Source organism: Canis lupus, chromosome 4 (genome assembly GCF_011100685.1).
Source record: "Canis lupus familiaris isolate Mischka breed German Shepherd chromosome 4, alternate assembly UU_Cfam_GSD_1.0, whole genome shotgun sequence".
NCBI classification, from domain to species: Eukaryota; Metazoa; Chordata; class Mammalia; order Carnivora; family Canidae; genus Canis; species Canis lupus.
This window is the reverse complement of record NC_049225.1, coordinates 86,036,969-86,061,776: the sequence shown is the minus strand read 5'-3', so window position 1 is coordinate 86,061,776 and position 24,808 is coordinate 86,036,969. Positions and strand designations below refer to the sequence as shown.

At 36.2% G+C, this 24,808-nt stretch overlaps 1 protein-coding gene across 9 annotated transcripts in view; it reads right to left on the bottom strand.

Annotated features, from left to right (window-relative positions):
* CDH18 (cadherin 18) overlaps positions 1–24,808 on the bottom strand; it is a 1,025,306-nt gene that overhangs the window by 56,155 nt on the left and 944,343 nt on the right. For all 9 annotated transcript variants that reach the window (XM_038535420.1, XM_038535419.1, XM_038535425.1 and 6 more), the window contains 2 exons: positions 21,508–21,761; positions 8,268–8,404 (listed from right to left, as the gene is read on the bottom strand). In XM_038535420.1, the coding sequence (XP_038391348.1) occupies positions 8,268–8,404; positions 21,508–21,761 (391 nt within the window). The remainder of the gene's footprint in view (positions 1–8,267; positions 8,405–21,507; positions 21,762–24,808) is intronic.

Here is a 24,808-nt window from a genome sequence, read left to right as displayed (position 1 = left end):
ATCTTCTCAAGCAATCTGGACTACAGCCATCATTATTGAGATGGATAATGTCTCTGGAGGAGTAGATTTAGAGAGAAATTGGATTTTTGAGGAAACTGTTTACTTGGAACATTTTGAGTTTGAGATCTCCGAGAAGAGATATTAGGGCAGCTAAAATGGAATTCAAGGAAAAAGTGGATACATACGTAAATTTGAGAGTCATCTACATGTAGATGTTACAGAAAACCATTAGACTAAATGAGATTACATGGGCAATGACTCCAAGTAGATCTGATTCTTGGAAATTAGGATGCCCCACTATTCAATGAATGGGGTGATGAGGAACTAAAATGCCTACGAGATAGAAGGACCAGGGAAGGAAGAAGAGCATCTAGAGAAGCTGTGTCTGAGCCAGAGTGAGAGCCTATTTCTTGAAAGAGCTGTCGGTTGAGCCAAATGGTGCCATTTTGCTGAAAATGGAGGAGAGAATTATACTTCATATTTTGGAACAGGGAAGACAAGTATAATTTTAGTGAAGTAGTAAAGAGAAGTTTTTTAAGAGTGGATTTTATTTTATTTTATTTTATTTATTTTTATTTTATTTATTTATTTTAAGAGTGGATTTTAAAGAGCATGGAGATAGTGTTGGGTGTGAATACAGGCAACTCTTTCAAGGAGTTTATCAGGAAAGGGAGTGGGATAACAAAATTGTATCTTTTGAGGGAAACGTTAGATCAAGGTCGGTTCTCAGTTTTTGTTTGCTTGAGTAAACTTTATTTTCAGATAGAAAATAAAGTCTAAGTTGGAGGACAGAGGAATTATGGAGGGGAGGAAATGAAGATAGAGGAGAGGAATTAATTGACAGTGTCATTGTTTCAGTTATTCAAGTTCCATTTGAATAAAACAAATGTTCTAATGCTTCTAGAATTAGATACTGAGATTGGGATAAGGTAATTTGTAAGAACTCAAATGTATCAATGTTTTAGGCAAAAAACAACAAAAAACAGACTGTAGTGTATATATGCCTCACCAAAATTCTCCCCATGGAGAGGAGAGGTTGGGATGGAATTGGCCTGCAAATAAAGATAAGAAATGGTCCTTAAAAAAAAAAAAAAAAAAAAAAAAAAAAGAAATGGTCCTTGATGGTTGGTCTTGAGCCAATGTGAATAATCCCATATGTTTTGCCATCATTTACTTATTTATGGGCACATATTATGTATTAAATACTATTCTTTATTTTATTTTTTATTTTTTTTAAATACTATTATTTAAAAACAGTGAATGAATGAATGAAGTTCAGGCCTAATTGGAGCAGCATATATATAGATTTTATATATTTCTTTGAGAGAGACAGCAAGCGAGAGCGAGCACGAGTGGGAGGGAGGGGCAGAGGGAGAGGGAGAAGCAGACTGCCCGCCGGGCAGGGGGTCTGTAGGGCTCTATCCCAGGACCCTGGGATCATGACCTGAGCTGAACGCAGATATTTAATGGACTGAGTTGCCCAGGAGCAGTATTTGTAATGCATGTCTGAAGTGACAATTGATCTCAGCCTGGGTGTGAATGAGGATGAGTGCGCCCCAACTGCAGGTGGCATTCATCCTGTCAACATTTGGCAAGTTAGCATAGTACTTGTTGCTTGTTACTATAATATAGCAACACTAAATCAAGGGATGAGATAATAAGGAATGCAGAAAAGAAAAAAAAAAAAAAAGCAAAGAGAAATAGAGGGGCCTGATCCTAGTAATCCTGAAACCTAATTTACCTGTGAACTTTACAGGCATGTGGGCCAATAAATTTATTTTAAATCTTAGAACAAATGGAGTTATTTTTTGATATTTTGTAGTTATCTGTTACATGGCAACAGGTAACTCATAAACAGACGTATACATTATAAACCAGGATTTCATAAAAGTATTTTGTTTTATACTTTCAATCCTTGGTTAAAGCAATACCAATATCTTTGGGTGTTCTTCCCTTTGTCTGCTAAGGAAAAGGTGTCAAATAGGATCCTTTTGTATGTTAAGGGAAATTACTCATTCGAACACACTTGTGAAAAGCAAATTTCATATATCAAAATAAGCACATTGACAATAGCAAAATGTGTAATGTGTAGAAGCTAGAAGGACTTAAAGACACCCACTCTTCAGTAGTGGCATTTTGTATTGTTAGATGCAGCCGCTAACAAAGATTTATTTCAGATTAAAAGGCAACCAGGAATGAGTTCATAAAATCTAAATTTAATTTCCATCACCTAAAGTTGCAGTTAGATTACATTTGAAATTTGTGGATCCTAATCTTTGGATGTGTTTGCATGAGAATTGAGAAAAAAAAATAAAACAAGAAAGGTTCAACAAATAAAGAGCACAACAAATAAACAGGTTCCTGGACCGAGTTATGCATATAATTTGTTTAAGGGAAGTGAGACAGAGAGCCGAGGCAAACACGGTAACGATGCGGAAACTAGCGTTGTTGTGATTTAATTCGTGAGTTCTGGTAAGAGCCGAGTCTTTCAGACTCATTAGAAGCATGAATACAGGAGCAGCTCTCCAACTTTGGCTCCTTTGGCGATACAACTGTCAGGCAAGCAGTGAACGATGGGGGTCCCATTTTGGGGTATTAATCAGGATAAGCTCTCACAGTGCACAGAACAACATATTTAGGCGAAATGGGGAAATATATATAATTTAGTGATCACTGAGCTGTGTAGTAAGTAGTGCAGTTCTTGGGCAGTTTAGGTAGGTAGAGAAGGAAAGGACAAATGGATTCATGTATCCAGCACCTTTTGACATGGCAGGAAATGTTCTTAGTATTTGTGAATACGATGGTCAACAAAGGGCAACTAGACCTGATTTTCAGATTTGAGATATTCATAATCTAGTAGGGGGGGATATTACATTAAAAAGTGATGGGCTGGATTTAAATCTAATAAGTGATAAGCGCACAATCTAAGGCATGCATAAAGTTAGAGGACGGAAGGAGGAGCTGTAAAATTTGCCTGAGAGATTGAAGAAGATCTCACAGATGTTGTGACATATGAAATAGCTTTTCAGAGTAAATAGATGTTTGTAAATCCAGAACAAAATGAGCAGAGGGGATTGAGAGATGAAAGGATTATACAATTATTGAAAGAACGTGGCGTGTTTGAGGATCTGTGACTAAAAGTATGATATATATTTTTTCTGAGAATTGAGCTGAGAACAGAGAAGGGCAAGTTTTACTTAAAAAAAAAAAAAGCCACATATGTTCTATGCAGAATTTTGTTTTGTTTTGTTCAATGCAGAATTTATTTCGTACGCACTCAGGACATATGTGTGTATCCACGCCTTAGGGATGAGTACTAAAAGGAACGATGGCATAAATCAAGTTGTGATTGGAAGCAAGGTTTCTTAATAATTTACTTTTGTATCACATAAGTCAATGGTTCTCAAACTTCAGCGTGCATGAAGATCACCTAGGGAGCCTGATAAAACCCTCGATACTGGAGTACTGCAAGTTTTTAATTCATGGTATGCCCAGATATTTGTTTTAGAATATAAGAGACACCATTCTGTTTGTTTCTATGAGGGTGTTATTAAATAAAAAATAACATTTAAATTACTAGACTAAACGGGCCTTTGGCTGGCTCAGTTGGTAGAGCATGTGATTCTCGATCTCGAGGTCATGAGTTCGAGCCCCCAGGTTGGAAATCATGTGGCCATTTGTTACTGAAACCCAGAAATGTAATAGAAATTTCTAAGTATCTGAATTGTAGATTACATGGAGGGAAGGCATTGTTATCTGCACAGAAATATTCCAGGTTTTTTATTAGACAGCACTATTCCTCAAGAACTGTGATATGTGGGGCACCTGGGTGACTCAGTCATTAAGCATCTGCCTTCACCTCGGGTCATGATCTCAGGGTCCCGGGATGGAGCCCCACATGGGGCAACCTGCTTAGTGAGTGGGGAGTCTGCATCTCCTTCTCCCTCTGCTGCTCCCCCAGCTTGTGCTCCTCTCTCTCTCTCTCTCTCTTTCTTTCTCTCAAATAAACAAGCAAACAAATAAATAAATCTTAGAAAAATAAAATAAAAATGAACTGTGATATGTGATGAGAATACAGTACTTTCTAGTTCTCTAATCGAAGGCAGCTCATGGAATTCATCCTATTCTCAGTGTCTTCTTTAAAATCATAGAAATAATCTTCCACTAAAAATCATAGAAATAATCTTCCAATATTATTCCAATAATATTCCATGCAAATATTTGGACTGAGATGAGACAACATTTAGAATCTAATGTATGGTTTCTGATCGAAATACCACTGGGTTAAATTTGCAATTATTTTAAAGTAAGATGAATTTTAGAGATAAACAATAAAATAAACTTCGATCAGTTAAAATATCTGACCCAAACTTGGGATTCAATGAGTAGGAGCTTCCCTAAGGGTCCATATTAGGAGGAGCATAGATCTAGGCGCCAGACTATTCAGATTCATATTCTGTATGAGTCTCATTTTCCTTACCTATAAAATGAAAATCATACCTGTCCTCTCTCTTTCAGAGAATCTTATTAGGACGACACGTCTACACAAGCACACCATACAAAAGCAAGATTGCTATCAATTGTATTTAGCAGTAGCAGGAAGTATATCATAGATCAGACTCATGTTTTCTGCCTTCAGCATATGACGGGGCAGCTGTAGAGTCGCTTTGAAAATCAAAGGATAAAAGAAAGCAGAATCAAATATCATGCAAATAAGAACTGCATTCAGAGGCCCACACACTTTTTTTAATGACACCTCATACTCTCATTAGCAAGTGGCCTGTTCATCTGCAAGAAGGGCCTTTCATTTTTTTTTTTTTTTCTTTTCCTGTGCCTGGAACTGGTTTGCTTTATTTACTCTTGAATCCTGTTTCCTTGCTCATCTGTGCAGAAGGGGCCCCTTTCTCTTACTTGCACAGCACTCTAGGCAGGGTAAAAAAAAAAAAAAAAAAGTTCTTTAAAATATTAACTTCTGTCATTCCATAGAACACCAAGTTCCTCAGAAACTTACATTAAGAGGGTTTTTAAACACCTGATTTCAATTCTCCAAAAGACCATGTCAAATGAAGGAGAAAACAAGACATACACTGGGAGAAAATATTTGTAAAATACACATCTGGTGGGCTATTTTCTAAAACATGCAAAGACCTCTTAAAGTTGACTGACGAGAAAACAAAATCTGATTCAAAAGTGAGCTGTACTCCAGTATCGAGGGTTTTATCAGGCTCCCTAGGTGATCTTCACGCTGAAGTTTGAGAACCATTGACTTATGTGATACAAAAGTAAATTATTAAGAAACCTTGCTTCCAATCACAACTTGATTTATGCCATCGCTCTGTTTAGTACTCATCCCTAAGGCGTGGATACACACATATGTCCTGAGTGCGTACGAAATAAATTCCGCATTGAACAAAACAAAACAAAATTCTGCATAGAACATATGTGGCTTTTTGTTTTGTTTTGTTTTGTTTTAAGTAAAACTTGCCCTTCTCTGTTCTCAGCTCAATTCTCAGAAAAAATATATGTCATTAAATTAACAGACACCCCGTCAAAGAAGACATACAGATGGCAAATAGATGTATGGAAAGATGCTCCATGTAGTCATCATCAGAGAAACACAAACCAAAGCAACAGTGAGGTACCACTCTATACCTCAGAGTCACCCAAATCTGGGGACTGCTAAGAACAGCAAAGGCTGATGAGGCTGTGCAGCAACAGGAACTCTCATCCATTCCTGGTGAGAAGGCAAAATGGGATAACCACTTTGGAAAACAGTTGTGAGATTCTTACAAAACTGCATATACCCTTACCATATGATGCACTCATTACACTCCTTGGTATCTACCCAAAGAAATTGAAAACTTCCATCCAGACAAAAACCTACACATGAATGTTTTTATCATAGCCATTTATTCAGAATTGCCCAAACTTGGGGAACAACCAAGATGTCCCTCAGTGGGTGAATGGATACATAAATTGTGGTACAGTCTGGACAATGGAACGCTATTGAGTATTAACAAGTAATGAGCTATCAAGCCATAAAAATCCATGGAAGATCTTTAAATATGCTGATTACTAGCTGAAGAGGCCAATCATAAGGGCTACAAACTGTATAATCCAAATTATATGGAAAAGGAAAAACCCATGGAGCCAGTTAAAAAAAAAAAAATCAGTGGTTACCAGAGATCAGAGTGTGTGGAGATGAATAAGCGTACACATGGGGCTTTTAGTGCAGGGAAAATGCTGTATGTGATACTATCATGATGAATATGTACTACCGTACATTTGTCTAAACCCACAGAATGCCAAGAACGAGACTTAAACTAACCTTCAGAATTTGGAGGATTATGATGTGTCACAGATGTGACAAATCTACCACTCGTGGAGGATGTTGACAACGGAGGGTGTTACTCATGTGTAGGTGTGGGGGCTGTTTGGGAAATCTCTGCACCTACTCTTAATTTTGTGGTAGACCTAAAACTGCCCTACAAAAAAAAATACAGCCTTAAAAAATCCAGTTGGATAAAAAAACAGCAAGAACATTCCCAGAACAGGATATGATAGTAAGTGCTTTGGTAATGTGGTTGCATTTGAGGTTAATGTTTACAAACAACGGTATGTAGAAGAGCCCCCAGTAATATTTAATAAGGCACTTAAGCCAAGCGATCAGTGTGCGAATGTGCACTCCCTAAACAAGTCTCCAAGATGGCTTCAAAATATCAACTATTGTTCTTTCTTTCTACATACCTATTTATAATTAGGATTAGGTTATTTTTAGTAATGCTTTTTTGAGGTGTCCCTAAGGCTTTTTAAAAAATCATCATCTATACAGTACAGTATATGATCTATTATACTCCTTTACTTAGTAAATATGTATTAACTAATTTGCCACACAAAGTACTAACAAATAGAATAAAAAAAGAACTTATTAAGTATATTTTAATATGTTACTTAAGTAAAAATGAGCACTTAATGATCATTGCAAATAATATAATTTTTATGGTATATGAACTCATGTTGATTTCCAAATTAGTTTCTACTTGATGCAAATATTTGGACTGAGATGAGACAACATTTAGAATCTAATGTATGGTTTCTGATTGAAATACCACTGGGTTAAATTTGCAATTATTTTAAAGTAAGTTCGTGTTTTTTTTTTTTTTGTTTTGTTTTGTTTTTGTTTTTTGTTTGTTTATTTTCCTAACAGGGATTCTTTCCTTCCATCTTCTATACACAGAGCCTGTTCCCCAAAAGTGCACAATCTTTTCTGAATCTTTTCAATGTCCTTATTTCTTGGATATATTAATCCATTAATCCTTTATTTTTTCAACTAATGTCGAATGAGCTCTTACCATTTAACAGTCATTTAATTGTCATTAGGTGACAAAGAGCATGCAGTTCTACTCCTAGTCTGGTTATTTTGAAAATGAAAATTAACCAGAATGATCATAAATGAACCCACTCATGTATTCTTTATAACACTCATTTAAAAGTAATTAGTGAATGCTTATTTTCAAAGAGAATGTTGTGTTGAAAAAATTATCTAAATGGAAGCCACTTGAGCTAATTTTGCAGATGTAAAAACAAAAATTCAAGCAGGATATAAAAGGCTGGAGCAGTCTAATTATTGATTGGTAACAGAGGACATTATGAAAGTGCGTAAACCATGAGGATCCATCAGCCCACACCCACTAGAATGGTTATAATCAAAAGATACATAACCATAAATACTGGTAATCGTATGCAGAAGTTGGAACCCTCTCCTGCTTTTGGGTATGTAAACGCAGCTCCTTTGGAAAATAGGCAGTTCATCAAATAATTAAATACAGAGTTTCTCTGTGACTGAGCTATCTCACTTCAGGTTATACACCCCAGAAGAAATTAAAACATGGCTACAAATAACTTTCATATTAATGCTCATATCAGTGTTGTTCATGATAGGCAAGTAGTGGAAACAACCCACGGAGCAGGCCTCACGGTTAGGAGGCAAACCAGATACTTTGACTCAGGGATGGGATGAAGTGTTCAGTGATGTCAATTTTCCACCAGTATGCTGGGATTAAAGGGGGGGGGGGAAGTATGTGATTTATTCCTGCATCTGACAATGAGTAACTGCATCTAATAAGTTCTCTATACTCTGCTAGATGCTAGATGCTGGCACCACAAATAAAAATGGTGAGAGCCCTGCTCCCGAGAGAATTTCCGTATAAATCTTCATGTACAAGTGACACCTTTTTTTTTTTTTTATGATACATAAAGTAGTTTACCATTTTCTGAAGCAGCAACTGTAATGTTGTACCACGGAGTTTCTTCTCTATCAAGAACCTTTGTAGTCCTAATGGTTCCAGTATTGGCATCAATGTTGAAACATCTGTCATCTTCAGCACTGTAGTCAATGAAGTATCTAGGAAAAAAACAGATAACTCTTCTTTTCGCCTGATAATAGAAGGAGGAAAGTGCAACTAAAACTTGGGCAGGATTAGATCAAATATATTCAAATATTTAAATAATATTTTTAGTTTCTATAGTTGATTTTTAGGATTTGCCTGGCAACTTTATATTTTGTGTCAGATGGACATTAATTATTTTTATCTGTCAACACTTAATATTTATTTTGATTAATAATTCAAATAAAAAACACCTTTCTGAATTCCATAAATAGCACAGTAGGTAGTAGGAGCATTAGGTTTAATAAGGGAAAGACAAAATTTGCCTCTGGGAAGTCTATAGTACATTGGAAGAAAAAAAAAAAACTAAACCTTTAATGAAACTTCTTATTGCTACAGGTACAAATTTTTAGGATAATAGGAGATGTCAGATATTAATTTATCCTGGAGTTTCATTATCGTTGATATTTGAAGATAAATATAAATCAAAACCAAAACATTTCAATTAATTAACATTGTGTCTCCATCACCTAGCCCCATTGTTGAATGAAAAAATGAAAAGACAGCTGAATGACAGGCAGGTTGCATTACAGGCCACACATCATCTTTCCTCTCCAATGCATAAAAAATTTGCAGAGCTTTCTCATATTAGATTTTGCCTCTAGCCTACTTGAGGAAATAGATGAGCACTGGGTGTCTGTAGGTGTCAAATCACTAAATTGTACACCTGAAGCTAATATTACACTGTATGCTAACTGGAGTTTAAATAAAAATTAAAAAAAAAAAAAAAAAAAAAAATTAAAAAAAAAAAAAGAGAATGAGATGAAAAGTGATCGAAAGTGATCATTATTGAGAGGGATGGTGTCTTGTTCTCTATCTGGGACAAGGTTTCATAAGACTTTGCCTATTCCTTCTTATGTCCTGCCACTGACACAAAAACGAACGTGCTGGGACTAGTCCACTGGTCTCAGAAAGAAGATGAGAGACACAAGGACAAAGTTGTCCCAGTTCAGTGCCCCATCCTAGAGTAGAGCTACCTACTAAGTGAGCAGATGCATGATTGAATGCATGGAGTTAAGCAGAGCTGGAAAACAAAAACCAGCCTCGTTCAGCTGATCCTCAGCTAGCTCAGACACATACGCTATGGTTATAAATTACATTATCCAGCCACAGTTTACTAACATAAATATGAATTAAAAATATAGCAAATAATCATCCTATGCCCTGGAAACTTTCTAAAAACTATTTTTCAAACTTTCTAAAAACTATTTAAGGAAGAACCTTTCCCTCTTTCCTAATCTCTAATACTTCTCCTCTTCCTTAATCTCAGCTTAAGTAACGTTTCATCTAGTGCTGTAGAACAAAAATGAATCAATTCGGTACAAGTACTAGGGGAAGAATATCTGAAATACAGGAAACCAAAGTGGAAATATCCAAATTAAAGAAAGACCTCGATTTGTTTTAAAAAGCAATGTATGTTTCAATGTGGCAAGACAGGAAAGGATGAGGTATGTGGCTGGGGGCAGGACAAGCACATGCCCCACGTAGCACATGCTAAAGAGTCCTTGCCTTTAAAAAAAAAAAAAAAAAAGCAATAGGGGAATTTTTTAACAAAGGAACTGACATATCTATTTCTATTCCGGAAAAATCACAGTGGCTACTTTGAAGACTATTTATTCATTCATTCATTCATTCATTCATTCATTCATTCATTTAAGGGAGAATGAGAGAGACAGAGCAAACATGAGCAGGGGTAGGGGCATGGGAAAGGGAGAGAATCTCAAGTAGATGCCACGTTGAGTGCAGAGCCTGACACAGGGCTCGATCCCGGGACCCTGAGATCATGACCTGAGCTGAAACTGAGTTGGACTCTTAATCAATTGTGCCACCCAGGCAACCTCACAATGGCTACTTTCTTAGATTTCAGACAGTTTAAAGAATTTCAGAAAAGAAATGATGTCACATTGAACATAGGTGGAAAAAAAGGAAGAAAATGGACAGAACTGTATAAAATAATGCTATATATAGGATACAGCCTGTAGAACTCTTTATTGTAGAGGCATTAGTAAGTGAGAGAAATTATAAAGGAAATACAAAATACAACATTTTGGTTTGTTTTTTGCGTGTGTATGTGTGTTTGATCTACCATGTAATTGCTAAGCCCGTTTACTGAGCTGGATAGAGGTAGAAGAAACAAACAAACAATTCCCTTTGGGAGAGAAAGGATTTGAGAGAAATCAATGATTTTGAACACATTATGCCTTAGGAGCCAACTCAATAAGCACGTGAAATTAAAAGTAGAGAACTGCATATGGGTGCAGAGTTCAAGTGCTTTTTCTGGGCAGGAAACATCCACTGGAGAGATATCAGCCCAAATTTAAGGTGGTGGGAATGGCCAGATTTCATCTGGGAGAGAACTGTAGGAGAAAGGTGAAATATTGAGCGACATAGCACCCAACCTTTTGAGCCTAGAGCAGCCTCCCATCTGTACACGAGCAGGTGCTAGCAAAAGGGTGAAGGAGGGAAGGAGGAAAAATGGGAGTGTTAGGGCACAGGAGAGTATTTCAAGTGAACAATTACAGTGGATCCAAAGAGGTTGAGTGAGGTTAGTAAGGGATGATTGGATCTGGGAAGATGGACATCATTAGTTCCCTTGAAAACAATAGTTTCATTAAAATACAAACTGTTCTTTTTTTTTTTTTTAACAGTGGATTCAAGAGTAGATTGAATGTTAATATACCAAGCCCAAGAGACACTTTATAGGATATCTTTACCTAAGAACAAATATCAGAAAAATGGTGCCTGGTATTATCAGAGAAGTGGTTCAACAAATCATCTGTTTCTTATATTGGGGATAGTAAGCACTGTCTTTGCTGAAGGGAATGATCCTCTTGAAAGAGTGAAATATGTAAAGAGGTAAAACTTCTGAGAAGGTGAGGAGAACTGGGTTCCAGATAACAAATCCAAGAGTTCCCACTGAAAATAATAGAGACACTTCTTCCCTTTTGGCGTGAGGGAAATCTCAGAATTTGGGGAATCATAAAGGATAGGTGATTGTGCTCATGGGAATATTTTGGAATTCATCATGCTTTCTGGAACAGAGTATAAATGTAGTTGAAGTACAATACCATGCCTCTCCTACGTGTAATGTGTTAAAAGAGTAAGTAGGCACGGTGCTAAGGTGTGAAACCTTACAACACCCTGTGGATACACATGCACACGCGTGGAGGAAGATATTAATAGCATCATGCAGATCGAAACTGTAGAGCATCCTAAGAAATCCCATTTAATGAAAATAACACCTTAAAGAACTAGAATATAACCCTCGCAGCTGTGTGATGAAAACAAGAAATAGGCCATTTTGCACAGATTGTTCTAAAAATAACTGCATGCCAACTGAAGAAAGTTCAACATAATGAAGGAATTTAAATGGGAAGAGGTACAGGTATAAAGCGAATCTGATTCAGAGAAAAGACAGGAGATCCAACGCTAGAGAAGAGTGGGACAGACCAATGTCCCTGGGCTTTCCCAAAGCATCGGGTGAACTGATTTTGACTTGAGTTCCTATCACAAAAAGATCCTTCGCATAATATTCTTTTTCTGGAGGCCCTGATGCTGAAGATGAGGGCTAGATTGCTTCAAAGATATGAGAAGTCTTGTCACACAGAAATGCTTACTTCCTTTAAAATGCCATCAGTTGGAAATCTGGTTATTCCATCATCTAAAGTGAGTTGTCATTAACCTGTCTTAGAGATACTTTCCATTCTTTTCGGTACCCTAAGAACCACGACTTCTGTATTGGAAAGTTAGATCTAAAGTCAAAACACATTCAATTCCAAAATTTCCTACATCGACTATCTACGAAGCTCAGATTACACTGTTCTCAACACGGCCCTATGAAATACAGGATGACATGCCCCATCTTAGAAATCTGATCACTGCAAAACCATCAGTCTGGAAAAAAAAAAAAAAAAAAACTGGGGGGACGCTTGGGCAGCTCAGGGTCTGACTCTTGATTTCAGCTCAAGTCATGATCGCAGTGTCCTGGGATTGAGCCCCGCATCAGGCTCTGGACTCAGTGGGGAGTCTGCTTGTCCAGCTCCCTCTGCCCCACTGTCCCCCACTTGGGTACTCTCTCTTTCTCTCTCTCTCTTGAATGAACAGTCTTTAAAAATATTGGAATTCTTCTATTTCTCAGCTAAATTAAGACTAAGAAATGCACAGTGTTTGTATCAGGGCAATCTGTTCTCTTTTGGGCACGTCATACAGACTTTCTAATGTAAATGTTAGCAGCTGTGCCTAAATACTTTTATAGTAAAAATACTTTTTATTTGAATTAAAAAAAAAAAAACGATGTTCAAATATTTTTGAAGTGGTAGGTATAATGCTAGGTATGTGTCTTCAGTTTCATGTTATTTACTTCTTACCTTTCTCTGCGACCTAACTCTCTTGGGAAATCTACAATGTAAGGGCTAGATATTAGGGGATGCTTGGATGCAGAGTCTTGAACGTGGAGTTACAATTGAATTTCAACTCAAGTAGAACTAAATAGTTCTGCTTTACTCTATTCCTGGATTTCTGCCTAGCCATACAAATACAAATTGGAAAACAAAACAAAACAAAAAACCAAACAGGAAATGTAAGAGAAAAGAAACTACTTGAAACTAATTTGGGGTTTTAAATGTAGAATTATCCAGTGCTAATTATTTAAGATTAAGATATAGCATGGATCCCTAAAATTGTTTATCAAACAAATACAAAATAGATGAAAATATTCTCAGTAGGTAATTTTAAAAAATATTTTAATAATAAAATCCATTTGTTTCCTTTTTAAAACCTTCAAAAAGGTCAACGCAGCATCTTAACACTTTATGAACTCATATAAATACTTAGAATTTTCACAATGCTAATGTTAATTTGACATTTTTAGGGATATCTAACAAGCATAAAGTCAAGTAATCCATTTGTGTGGATGCTGTTAGTTCTAAATTGGGATTAATGATAACATCTGAGAAAATAGAGTTCTGAGAATTTTTTTTAAATTATTCTCATCTACTGCTATAAAAAATAAACCAGAGCAAACTGAGACAAGAGTATTTGTAAATTGGCAAGATGTTTAAAAATATTATTCCTTGAATTCTATTTTCTCTCTTCATATAAGACTATACAAGGAGGGAACACTCAGACATGAGTTATTCACAAAAACCAAAAGAGATAAAGAAAGCTCACATTCATGGAGCACTCACGGTGTACCATATTTTAAGTATTTTCTATATAATTAGTTAATGAACTAATATTTATAATGTAAACTCAAAACAACTGCACGGGACAAGTACTATTAATAGCCCCTTTTACAAAGGAGGACAGTGAGGTACAGAGAGATGAAGAATTTTATCTTACATTACAGAGCCAGGTAGGTCAAGTGATTAAAATACAATTTAGGTCCATTAAGAAATATTTATAACCTCTCTTTTTTTAAAAAAATGGTAGATAATATTTAAGGCTTTATCTATTCATTCTAAAGTATTTATTTGAAGGAGCACAAGGAAAAAATGAGGGATATTTAAAAGGGGAAATAATAAGACCTGGGAATTGGATATGATTTAGTTAGGGAAACAGACAGAAAAGAAAAGCATTTGCAAACCAACATGATCAATATTCAGAGCTTAAAATAGGAGACAAGAGTAAAATTCTAAGTGAAACAAGACTTCAGGAGTGGTTTTGATCAGTCTGGAAGTATAAGCATTAGAGAGAGGCGCGTTAGACATCATCTAGGAAGGAGAAAATTTAGTAATTCTATGAGAGAGGGAGAGAGATCTCACATCTGGTTGCAGAAATAAGTGGCATTTTTCAGACCACTGTTCCCCTACCGGCTACTAGGCTAGCAAGAGAAAAAGGACGGAGAAGCTTCCTGTCGTAGCTTGTACAGAGGACACAGAGAAGTGCTTTCCTTCCCCCGTGCCCTGATGCCCAGTCAACATTCCTGCCCCGACGACCCACAGTGTTACGCTTGGGTGACAAGAGCTTACTGTGAAATAAAATATACTTAGGAGGGGAATGACGATTGGTTTAATCACATCACCAACTGAGCCAGTGGGAAAATGTAACTACTCTCTGCAGCAGCGATGACTAGAGGTGAAGCTTCCAAGGCTGACTACACCGGCTCTTGAAGATACACAGGAAAGAAAGAACAATGCGTATGGGGCCTCTATAACAAGAACAAAATTCCCAATTTTCAGGTACCTTATTGACAGTTACCTCTTCAGGCCACTGAGAAACATCTGTATTCTTCTTCTCTGTTACAAGATGTAGTTCCTGGCCTTGATTTATTCAGAATGTGAAAGTGAAATGTATGGGAGTCTGTGTCTAAAACAGATCTAGCAGATGTGTGGAGACGGTGTTACGCAGGAAGGGAATTAGCACAGGTTTGGAAACCAAGTAAATGTGATGCTCACGGAGCTAAACCACTGTGACTTCATCACCGACTCACCTTCCCTGAACTTCCTTTCTTAGCAAAATGCAGATATGACCCACATCCTAATTTTATTGTGAGGATGAAGCGGAGTCATTTTTAAACCGTTTTACGTTTGAGTATCAAATGATAGGCCTTCATAGATAAATATCATGTGCTCTTGGAAACCTTGAGTCTATTTAGATGAGAAGGTTCACGAATGCTAAGTGCTGCTTTTTTTGTTTGTTAGTTCTTTCCTGTGTTGTTTTTTTCTGACACAGGGTTGCAAGCACAATGAGATCTGAATAAGGATTCTTCTGGAATGAACAAGGGTCTCCGTACAAACAGCACGAACTACTGTTTGTTTCTAAAAAATCTATCCGAAAATTAAATTATTTATAATTCCTTATTCAGCGCATATGGGTCATTTTTATTTGGAAACTATATGAGAATAAAACTCTTGCTTTCATCCATTATATCATAGGTGTATGACTTTGCTTCATCAGTGAATCAATCAATAAATAAATCAATTATTCAACAAATATAAAGAAGAACTTGTTGATACCTAATGTGAAATTAATTAAGGCATCCTATAGTAGCTTTTACTTTTTTTATATATATATTCATTTTGGTAGACATAGGCCAGTAAGTCATCATATTTCACTTATTCAGAGCAGTATATTTTCATATAGATATAGTTCCTATGGGTTACTAACATCCTTCATACACATTCCTAGTATTATATTTGAAATTTGTTAGATTTAGGAAACAAACTTTTTTTTTTTTTCTTAAAGAGTGAGTTCTTAGCTTACTTTCCTCTGTCATTGAGAGATACTTAAATACTAAAAAAAGGCAGATTCATTTATACTTCCCACAGTATTTCACTGAACTCATCGTTCCAGATACAATTTTAATATGTAATATAGTGACATTCCATAGTATATCTACTTAATTCCTTGGACCAACCTACAGGTATAAGTAGCCAAAGGGAGGGTCATGTGGGAGGATATGTTGAGGCAGATACAAGGCTACTCTGACATGATTATGACACACCATTATGTCCCTACCACCTCTATCTATATGCGCTCACTGCACCCTGCATGGAATGATCATCCAGGTAACATCCACATTAAGCGCTATTTGGAAAATTATATGATCAATAATCAATAAGGTACTACCCGTGAGGAACTGGTAATCTTCTGGCGAAATCGACAAAAGTGCAATTATTTTGGGTCGGTTCAGATTTGTCCTTAGTCCTTAAGGACCCTCGAACGGACCAGTTCCCTTTGCAAATCTTACCTAATATCACACTGGCACACACACAAGGGCCCATTTAGGAGAGCTTCTTGCAAAGTTGCCACCATAATCTATAATTCTGGGTAATAATTTGTATCCCTATAATTACTCTCTTTTCTGTCTACAACATATGCATCATTTATTTCTAGTGTGTGTATTAATGCATTAAGTAAAGAGATGCGTTACACTGGTGTGATGGAAATTCAATATTCAAATTAGAATTTGTGAATCAACATATATGCAGACAAGTTCTGACCATAGCAAACAGTCTCGATAATTATTCAAGGATTTTCCTTAACAGAAGCAAGTTTAAGCCAATTCAATGCCCCCAGTTCATCATGGGGCACTCAGTTTCCCTTTGATTATGAGGATATAAACTCCGGATAATTATTTGCCATGTGAAAATGCACTGGAATGCTATTTCACATTTCAATAACAAAATTTTAGTTATCAGAGGCACCTATTATTTTCATTATGCCCTGTCCATGTCACTATAAGAAATGGATTTAAAACGTATGTAGTGGAAATCTATATTTACAGTGATTTACCTAGAGAAACATCAGTTGGCTAAAAGTATAGACCTCTTTCAGTTGCCACATTTTAGATACTTGTAGATACACAATGTGAGGGCAAAGCAAATTTATTTGAGATTTTTGCCTTCTAAACTGCAGCTTTTATAAGTTTTACTGACTATGATCAATAGATGGGATAAAGCTTAATCAATACACCCGCCGTGGGATATTACAGCGACGTGGCCTCATCTTAAATTTAATAAAAAGTCACACACCTGGAGTATAGCTTAGATTCATTAAAAGATTTAAGGTTCCCTTAGCTTATTTTGAGGATGGAAAATACTCCACAATCCATATAGCCAGAAAATAATCTTTCTGAAAAACAAAAAACAAAAACAAAAACAAAACAAACGAAAACACAAGAACCATTTGCCACTTGATTGTATTGTGCTTAATAAAATGGGCAACACATGTAGCACACAGATGTTTTAGAAAGCTTTTAAACTTCCTGAACCAAGATCCTGATCGAAAAAAAGAAAAAAAAAAAACAAAAACATCTAAAGAAGTAAAATCTCCATGCAAAAAAAATATGCTTCCCTTTGTTATCCATGCCTGCAAGTGACTAAGATACTCCTGAGTTCTAGAATGCCATGGAACCGGGGCCCCTGGGTGGCTCAGTGGTTGAGCATCTGCCTCTGGCTCAGGGCGTGACCCCGGGGTCCTGGGATCGAGTCTCACATTGGGATCCCCGCAGGGAGCCTGCTTCTCCCTCTGCCTGTGTCTCTGCCTCTCTTTCTGTGTCTCTCATAAATAAATTAAAATCTTAAAAAAAAAATAGAATGCTCTGGAACCATGTGAAGCATTTATTATTTCTTTGAAAAAGTTACATGAAAACTATGTGGGCCTTTAGTCTCCAGTCAGTAGACTAGCAAAGCCTCCCTAAGCCAGGCCTCATGTATTCATTCCAGGGCTAAAGGAGCTATGTGTGCCCACCCAGGAAATAAGTTCTTCTCCTGGGGTCAGGACTGTGATTTGGGGTGGATGCCACCACACCCTAGGCTTTTAGGTATACTTGAGCCCCCAAATGGAAAAAAAAAAATCTACAGGAGTCTTCATGCCTTTCCTGCAGCATGGTAAAGTGGCCAGGCCCTTCCCCATCCTCTCTGACTAGTTGGCTGTGGGGGTCACTCGGTTTCCTCGGTCTAAGATATCTGCATCTTTCCAAGAACCGGCTGCCTCCATCATCTTTTTTCTTTTTTCTTTTTTTTTTTTTTTTTTGTTTTGCCTCCATCATCTTGAGGTCCCTTTACATTCTCGGATGTTGTGTCCGCTACTTTTTAATAGTCACATGATGTAAGGTCACATTTCTAGAAAGCTCTCTGGCTTCTCGCGTCCAGCATAGGATTGCTTGTCTCTCTGTAGCTACGTAGGAGATTTCCTGAATTCTATTTGTGATGCATCGGAAAGTGAGTACAACCTTTTTAAATCAAGTTTTTTTTTTTTTTCCTCTGCTAGTAAATAGCCTGGTTCTGATTTTATTTTAAAAATACAAGGTGATGATTATGTTGCTGCAAATTGCACATCCTTGTTTTGAGTTAAAAGAGACAAAGCTAGACGTGGTATGCTCTCAGAAATCTGAAGAATCTTACTAATAGTTTAGAAAATTGAAACACAAAGACTGAAGTCAGGAAGCTTTGCACAGATGCCTGTAAGACTCAAACTCCCTTTCATTATCAATTCTACAAACTTGGAGTTAATTGCATTTCAGGGCACATTGCAAGGTACATCTTTTCAAAGTACGTTTCCTTAATTAGTACAAACATTTGGTCCCTGAGAAAGGTGGAGGTATAGCCTGCTTTTGTGTTTGTTAATGTTTTCTATTTTTTATTCACTGTTTACACCTAGAGGCCTATGTGAATGACACATTTTTATTAAAATCAAGAATAAATATTATGTAAATTATGCCCCCAAACAGCAGCTATGGAGTCTAATTATTTTAAGGCAGCTTTGGAAGGATTCATTTTAGTTTTCTAACCAAAACAAAACAAAAAGGATAATGTATGATGTGTATGCTGATGGATTTGTACGTCTCAATATTAGCATTTGGAGACAATATGTCAATCATCTTCGCATCAGAAACTGGGAGAATGTATGTCACAGAGCAGGTGTTCAATTAAAAGCGTCTAATAGGGCAGCCCGGGTGGCTCAGCGGTTGAGTGTCAGCCTTCGTCCCAGGGAATGATCCTGGAAACCCAGGATCGAGTCCCACGTTGTCGGGCTCCCTGCATGGAGCCTGCTTCTCCCTCTGCCTGGGTCTCTGCCTCTCTCTCTCTATGCCTCTCATGAATAAATAAATAAAATCTTAAAAAAAATAAAATAAAAGCTTCTAATAATATGGAGCCATTATTGAGGCAATTGATAATATCATGGGGGAATTAATTATATATAAATAATTCATTTCATTAAATGAACTGTGTATGTTGTAACATCCACATGGCTACACACGTATGTAAAACACACATACTGGTATGTGATCCCCAAAAATATATTTTCGGAATTTCTTTCCATGAGTATAACTACTCCTCCAGTCCAATGGACAATCCAGTATGGTCTACTTCACATTTTCAGCATTACTGATATTTTAGACCAGCTCCTTCTCTGTTGTGGGGACTCTTGTGAATTGTAGGATGCTCTAGCACCATCCCAGACCTCTATCCACTGGTGACAGTATTTCCCCCTCAGTTGTGACAACCAAACACGTCTTGAGTTATTGCCAAGATGGTATGTGTAGGGTGTTGTTCTTGGGCAAGAACCCTGTTCACTGTGGAATGAGCGTTATTTTGTGCATGTCAGGGTACATTGAACAACACTCCATTTTTTCATCCCTTTAGTCTAGTTTTTTGGAACATACATTCTAACCCTCTTCAGAAATTTGTTATTTCATAAAAATAAATTATAGAATACATCATTAACATCAAATTTCAGTTTTTAAAAGAAATCTTACCAATGTTTATCAAATAGCTTCCCATCAAACTAAGAACATGAAATATTTTTCTCAAAGTGTGTTGTCTCCTTTTGGTAAAGGATGGCCACACTTACAAATATCTTCTACACTGCTAGAGTTTTTAACGTTGTTAGAAGAATTTTACTTATCATTACGTGTCAAAAAAAAATTGCTGAAATACAACATTCCATGGAATAATGAAGCATAATGCACTTCTCCCTCATTTGACAACTAAGCTTACTGTCTTATGTTTCCATTCCTTAATCAGAGATCAATTTCTATACTTGGGTTTATGCATATTATTTTGTATAGTTTGCCTATCCTGCAGCTTCAGGCAATGCCTAACCCTTGCTATCAGTGTGACAGAGGGGTTATCAATGGACAAGGTTGTTGTACTCGAAGATGGAATAGGATTGCTGAGTATATACGGTAGTGCACAGAAGATGCATGAGTGCTGTGGCATTTCTTTCTTGACCGAAATAATAATCCTTATATGAAAGAAAATTGAACCCCTTTACAAACATTACATCGAGGGATCCCTGGGTGGCGCAGCGGTTTGGCGCCTGCCTTTGGCCCAGGGCGTGATCCTGGAGACCCGGGATCGAATCCCATATCAGGCTCCCGATGCATGGAGCCTGCTTCTCCCTCTGCCTGTGTCTCTGCCTCTCTCTCTCTCTCTCTCTGACTATCATAAGTAAATAAATAAAAATTAAAAAAAACAAACATTACATCGATATCAAGGAGAATATTTGCCATGATAGTTCCTGTTGAAAAAGATAATAAATGAAGCATCTGAGACTACGGACTTGACAGGAGAAAAGCAGACACATTTGCTATAGATTTCAAACTATCTAAGACCTTAGGATTATGCAAGGGTATAAATACAAGGTAACTAAAGAGTCTTGTAAATCAAGACACCAGATTTCCTGCCCTGGTCTTCCCACCTTCAGGGAGTAAGTATTTCTCTAAATAGCATTTAATGGTGTCTTGGACAGATTAGAGTTTACTAGTGACTACTAGGTGCAAGCAACTCTGTTTAGCATTTCATGAACATTGTTTTATGCAGTCTCACAATAACTCTGAGAGATAGATGTTAATCTTCTTTACAGATAAGGGTAGATGATCGCCTAAATGCACAAAACTATTGTGACAGAACCAGGAGACACAGATGGGTATAACTCCCAAGTCCTTATTTCGTACTTTAGCTATGCTTCCTATCACTAAGGACTAAAAATTCTCGAGTTTATAGTTAAATATTTCTATGTAACTTTGCCATTCACTTATGCTCACGTGTTTTAAGTGAAATGAAAAATGTAACCAGTGTGGTCAACAATATACAATTGACCCTTGGAAAAGCCAAGATTTAGAGGTGTTGACCTCCTCCACCTGCACACAGTTGAAAATCCACGTGTAACTTTTGACTTCCCCAAAACTTAAATGCTAAGCCTTACCAATAACATAAATGGTCGATTAACACATAGTTCATATATGTATTAGATACTGTATTCTTACAATAAAGTAAGCTAAGGAAAAGAAACTGATCTGAAGAAAATCATACAGAAAATGCATTTGCAATAGGATTATCAGGAAAAAATCATCTATAAGTGGACCTGTGCAGTTCAAGACCACGTTGTTCAAGAGTCAACCACATTCAAGGAGATAGCTACATTTATTCTAAATTTGACAGAAACCCACCCACTACATTACTGAAAAAAATTAATTAATATTATAATTTAATTACCTTAGTAGAAAATTACATAGAAATAAAATATTTCACATTTTATTTTATTCATTTTAAAGTATTATGAGAGGCAGTAAAAAATCTTTGTACGTCTACAAGATTAGAGTATTTCATACCTTACTAAGCTATTAGCACTGTCAGGATCTTGTGCCAAAACTGTGCCAACAACAGTCCCGATCTTGGCATTTTCATAGACTTCCATGACATAGGAAGGCATGGAAAAGAGCGGTGGTTCATCCACATCTCCAACAATGATCTTCAGCATGGTGGCATCTTTAAAAGGACCCAAGTGAGAAAAGCGAAAATCAAGATGTGTGTTTGCTCCTTCTATGGTGAGAGTATATGACTTCTTTTTTTCATAGTTCAGTGGCTGTATGGAAAAAAAAAGGGGGGGGGATATGTAAGATTTCCAATAGTATGACCAGCCATTACATTTCAAACAAGCACTTTTTCTGCATTTTTTTTATAACATCCATGGATAGATTTCAGTCAATCTATTATCATTTATCAACAAGCTATGCAATTTGTCTTCACAATAACATCTAAAGCAAAAATCATGAGAAGTCAAGTCTGAATCAACTGTAATTTTTCACAGCTATAAATATGACAATAACTAGAAACAAAAACATATTTCCCATAGGCGAAAAAATAATGCCTTTTGGAGACTCTCTTCTTAGTTTCTAGTAACCTCCATCTTCTCTTTAGTCTGCATTAGCAATCTTAAAAAATATTTACTAATAATTTTTAATTAAAAAAACATATTTTTGTTTTGCATTTAAATAGCTTATGTGCTATCATTGAATTTTTAATTATTCATCATCTTAGTTTTATTTTGCTTATTTTAAACTTGATATTTTATTTTACAATCTAATAAACTTTTCAATTCAACATTATTTTCTTAGATCTTAGCAAAATATTTTATATAGACTTTTGAATCTTATGCTTACTGTTTTAATTGTATTTATTTTCTGTTTTGCTGATAATACCATTTCATATATTTGTTTTGTTTTCATATTCTTTAATATATTATGATGTTTTGATCAATTTTGTTCTTTAAATTATAATCTATTTTTTGTTTATGCCATTTTTTTATCTTTGAGTCCATATCAATAGTTTCTCATAATCCTTCTAGGTGTTTTCTTTTCTCTCTCTCTTTTTTTTTTTTTTTTTTTTTGTCTCATTCTTTTAAAATCACCCAGGAAATATATAATTTTCTTCTATTGATAACATAAGTAGGAGTCATGAATTCAACTTAGAATAATGAATAACATCACTTCAGTGTTTGTCAAAAGGGATAAAAATAAAAAATATATATATTTTTTATTTATTTATGAGAGAGAGAGAGAGAGAGAAAGAAAGAGAAAGAGCACACAAGCAGGAGAGGGGCAGAGGGAGAGGGAGAAGCAGACTCCCCGCTGGGCAGGGAGCCCCACATGGGGCTTGATCTCAGGACCCTGGGACCATGACCCAAGCTGACCCATGACGCAACACTTTACTGACAGTCTAAATATTTTATATTCTATATTAGACCAGGTGCTCCAACATGGCCTAATATAGAAAATAAAATAGTAAATAGAATAATATCACTGTATATTTAATGTCATAAAACATACTAGATACTATGAAAATAATGATATAATAAGGATATAAAATCAGAAATAGGGGTGCCTGTAAGCAGCTAGGTGTTGTTTGTAAGAGGAAGTACTTTTTCATATGACTGAATGTGAAGTGTTAGACATGATGCATAGAGTAGACTCCCTGACCTAAAATGAGCTCCAATTTAGGATTAACAATGTCAGAGATTTCATAGTGATGTTGATGCAAAGGAGCCAGATGTCAGCCTTTTTAGTGCCTGGTGAAGTATCCGTTGATACTTTCCTGATTAATATTTACGTGAAGAAACCGAGTATTTTTTCGTACCTATTTCTGCCACTGACTTTACCCTAGCATGCTTCAGTCTTAAAGCATTCATTCTTGGCAGCATCAGAGAATGATTATTTCCCATGGAGAAACTCAGATAATTTTCTTTACTCTAAGAGCCAAGGAGAAGCTGATTAGAAAGAGTGTCCTTAATGGGATTTTATAAACAGAACGATCAATCCTCCTGATGATTATTCCCCTTATCTCTCCTGAATTGCCTTGGAAAATTGGCCTTCCCAGAGACTGAAGATTGCATAGAAGGAAAAACAACCATTTAATTTCCAAATGAGATATTAAGAACCTAGATCCTCTCATCCATCTCAGGGACATGCATGAGACTGGGCCATTGCAATATTTTACAAGTTTTTATAAGGAAAAGTAAAAATGTAAAAAAATCTTAAAGACTCAAATTCTTCAAAGTAGACCACATATATCATATATACACACTTATATATGATAATTGACTATATGTTTTAAGCATATATTTTAAAGAAGAATTGATTGGTTCTGCAGCTTATGACCACCAATCAGGAGTCATTTCCTTCTGAGGGAACTTAAACTAGAAATAAATTGCCCTTTCATTTTCCTTGATTTCTCTCTCCTTAACATTAGTGAATGAGAATCCGTCTTTAACTAATTCAGTGAATCTCATCCAAATTTAAATAGCCTATTCTAGAAACAGTACCCACTTGCTGCCTATTAGGAATGGGGTGGATGAATAAGATCCTTGCTAGGTGCAGAGGAACACGAGCTACCAGAATCCAGGTATTTTGTTCATGGAAAGCAACATATGTTTAGATCAACGTAATTTTTTTAGAGTCAACCTCCTGCATCTGGTAAACTTTATAATGATTGAGGGTCTTCTCTTTGGACTTGAGTTTTTGAGACCTTAAAAATGAAACAAAACACCAAACAAAACAAAACAAAACAAAACACAGGGTTTTGGTTTTTTTTGTTTTTTTTTTTTTTTTTTTTTTTTACTAGTAATGTTTAACATCTTTTCTTCATCATCACACTGGATTTTAAAAGTCATCTCCATGCATTCATTGTTGTAGGCTTTTACCTCTTTGTGACTCTCAATGAAATACGTAGGGGTAATTTTGGCCACCTCCACACCATCAAATATTATTACCAAGCTGTGCATTCAATATGACAGGAATCTCTTGGTTTGTCTTAGCAGGTCCCTTGGCAACTTAGATGTCATTTATCTTAACACTAGCCTACTTACTGCTAAGGTACAGGCTGTTTATGTGGGCACATGATTTCATGCTTATGATTACCTACTATATATTTAACTATCCCAAGGCAGGGATAATCATTTTGTAGGACTTGTTTACTACAAGATGGATGGCAGATGGATGGACAGGGATCCGGCTAGAGCCACTAAGGAATGAGAAGATTACTTAAGGTGGAGACAGTGATTTAGAAGCCAATAAATTAATGGAAATGAAAATATTTTAACAACTTAACTTATGTAGAAAATCTGTGGTGCTAAAT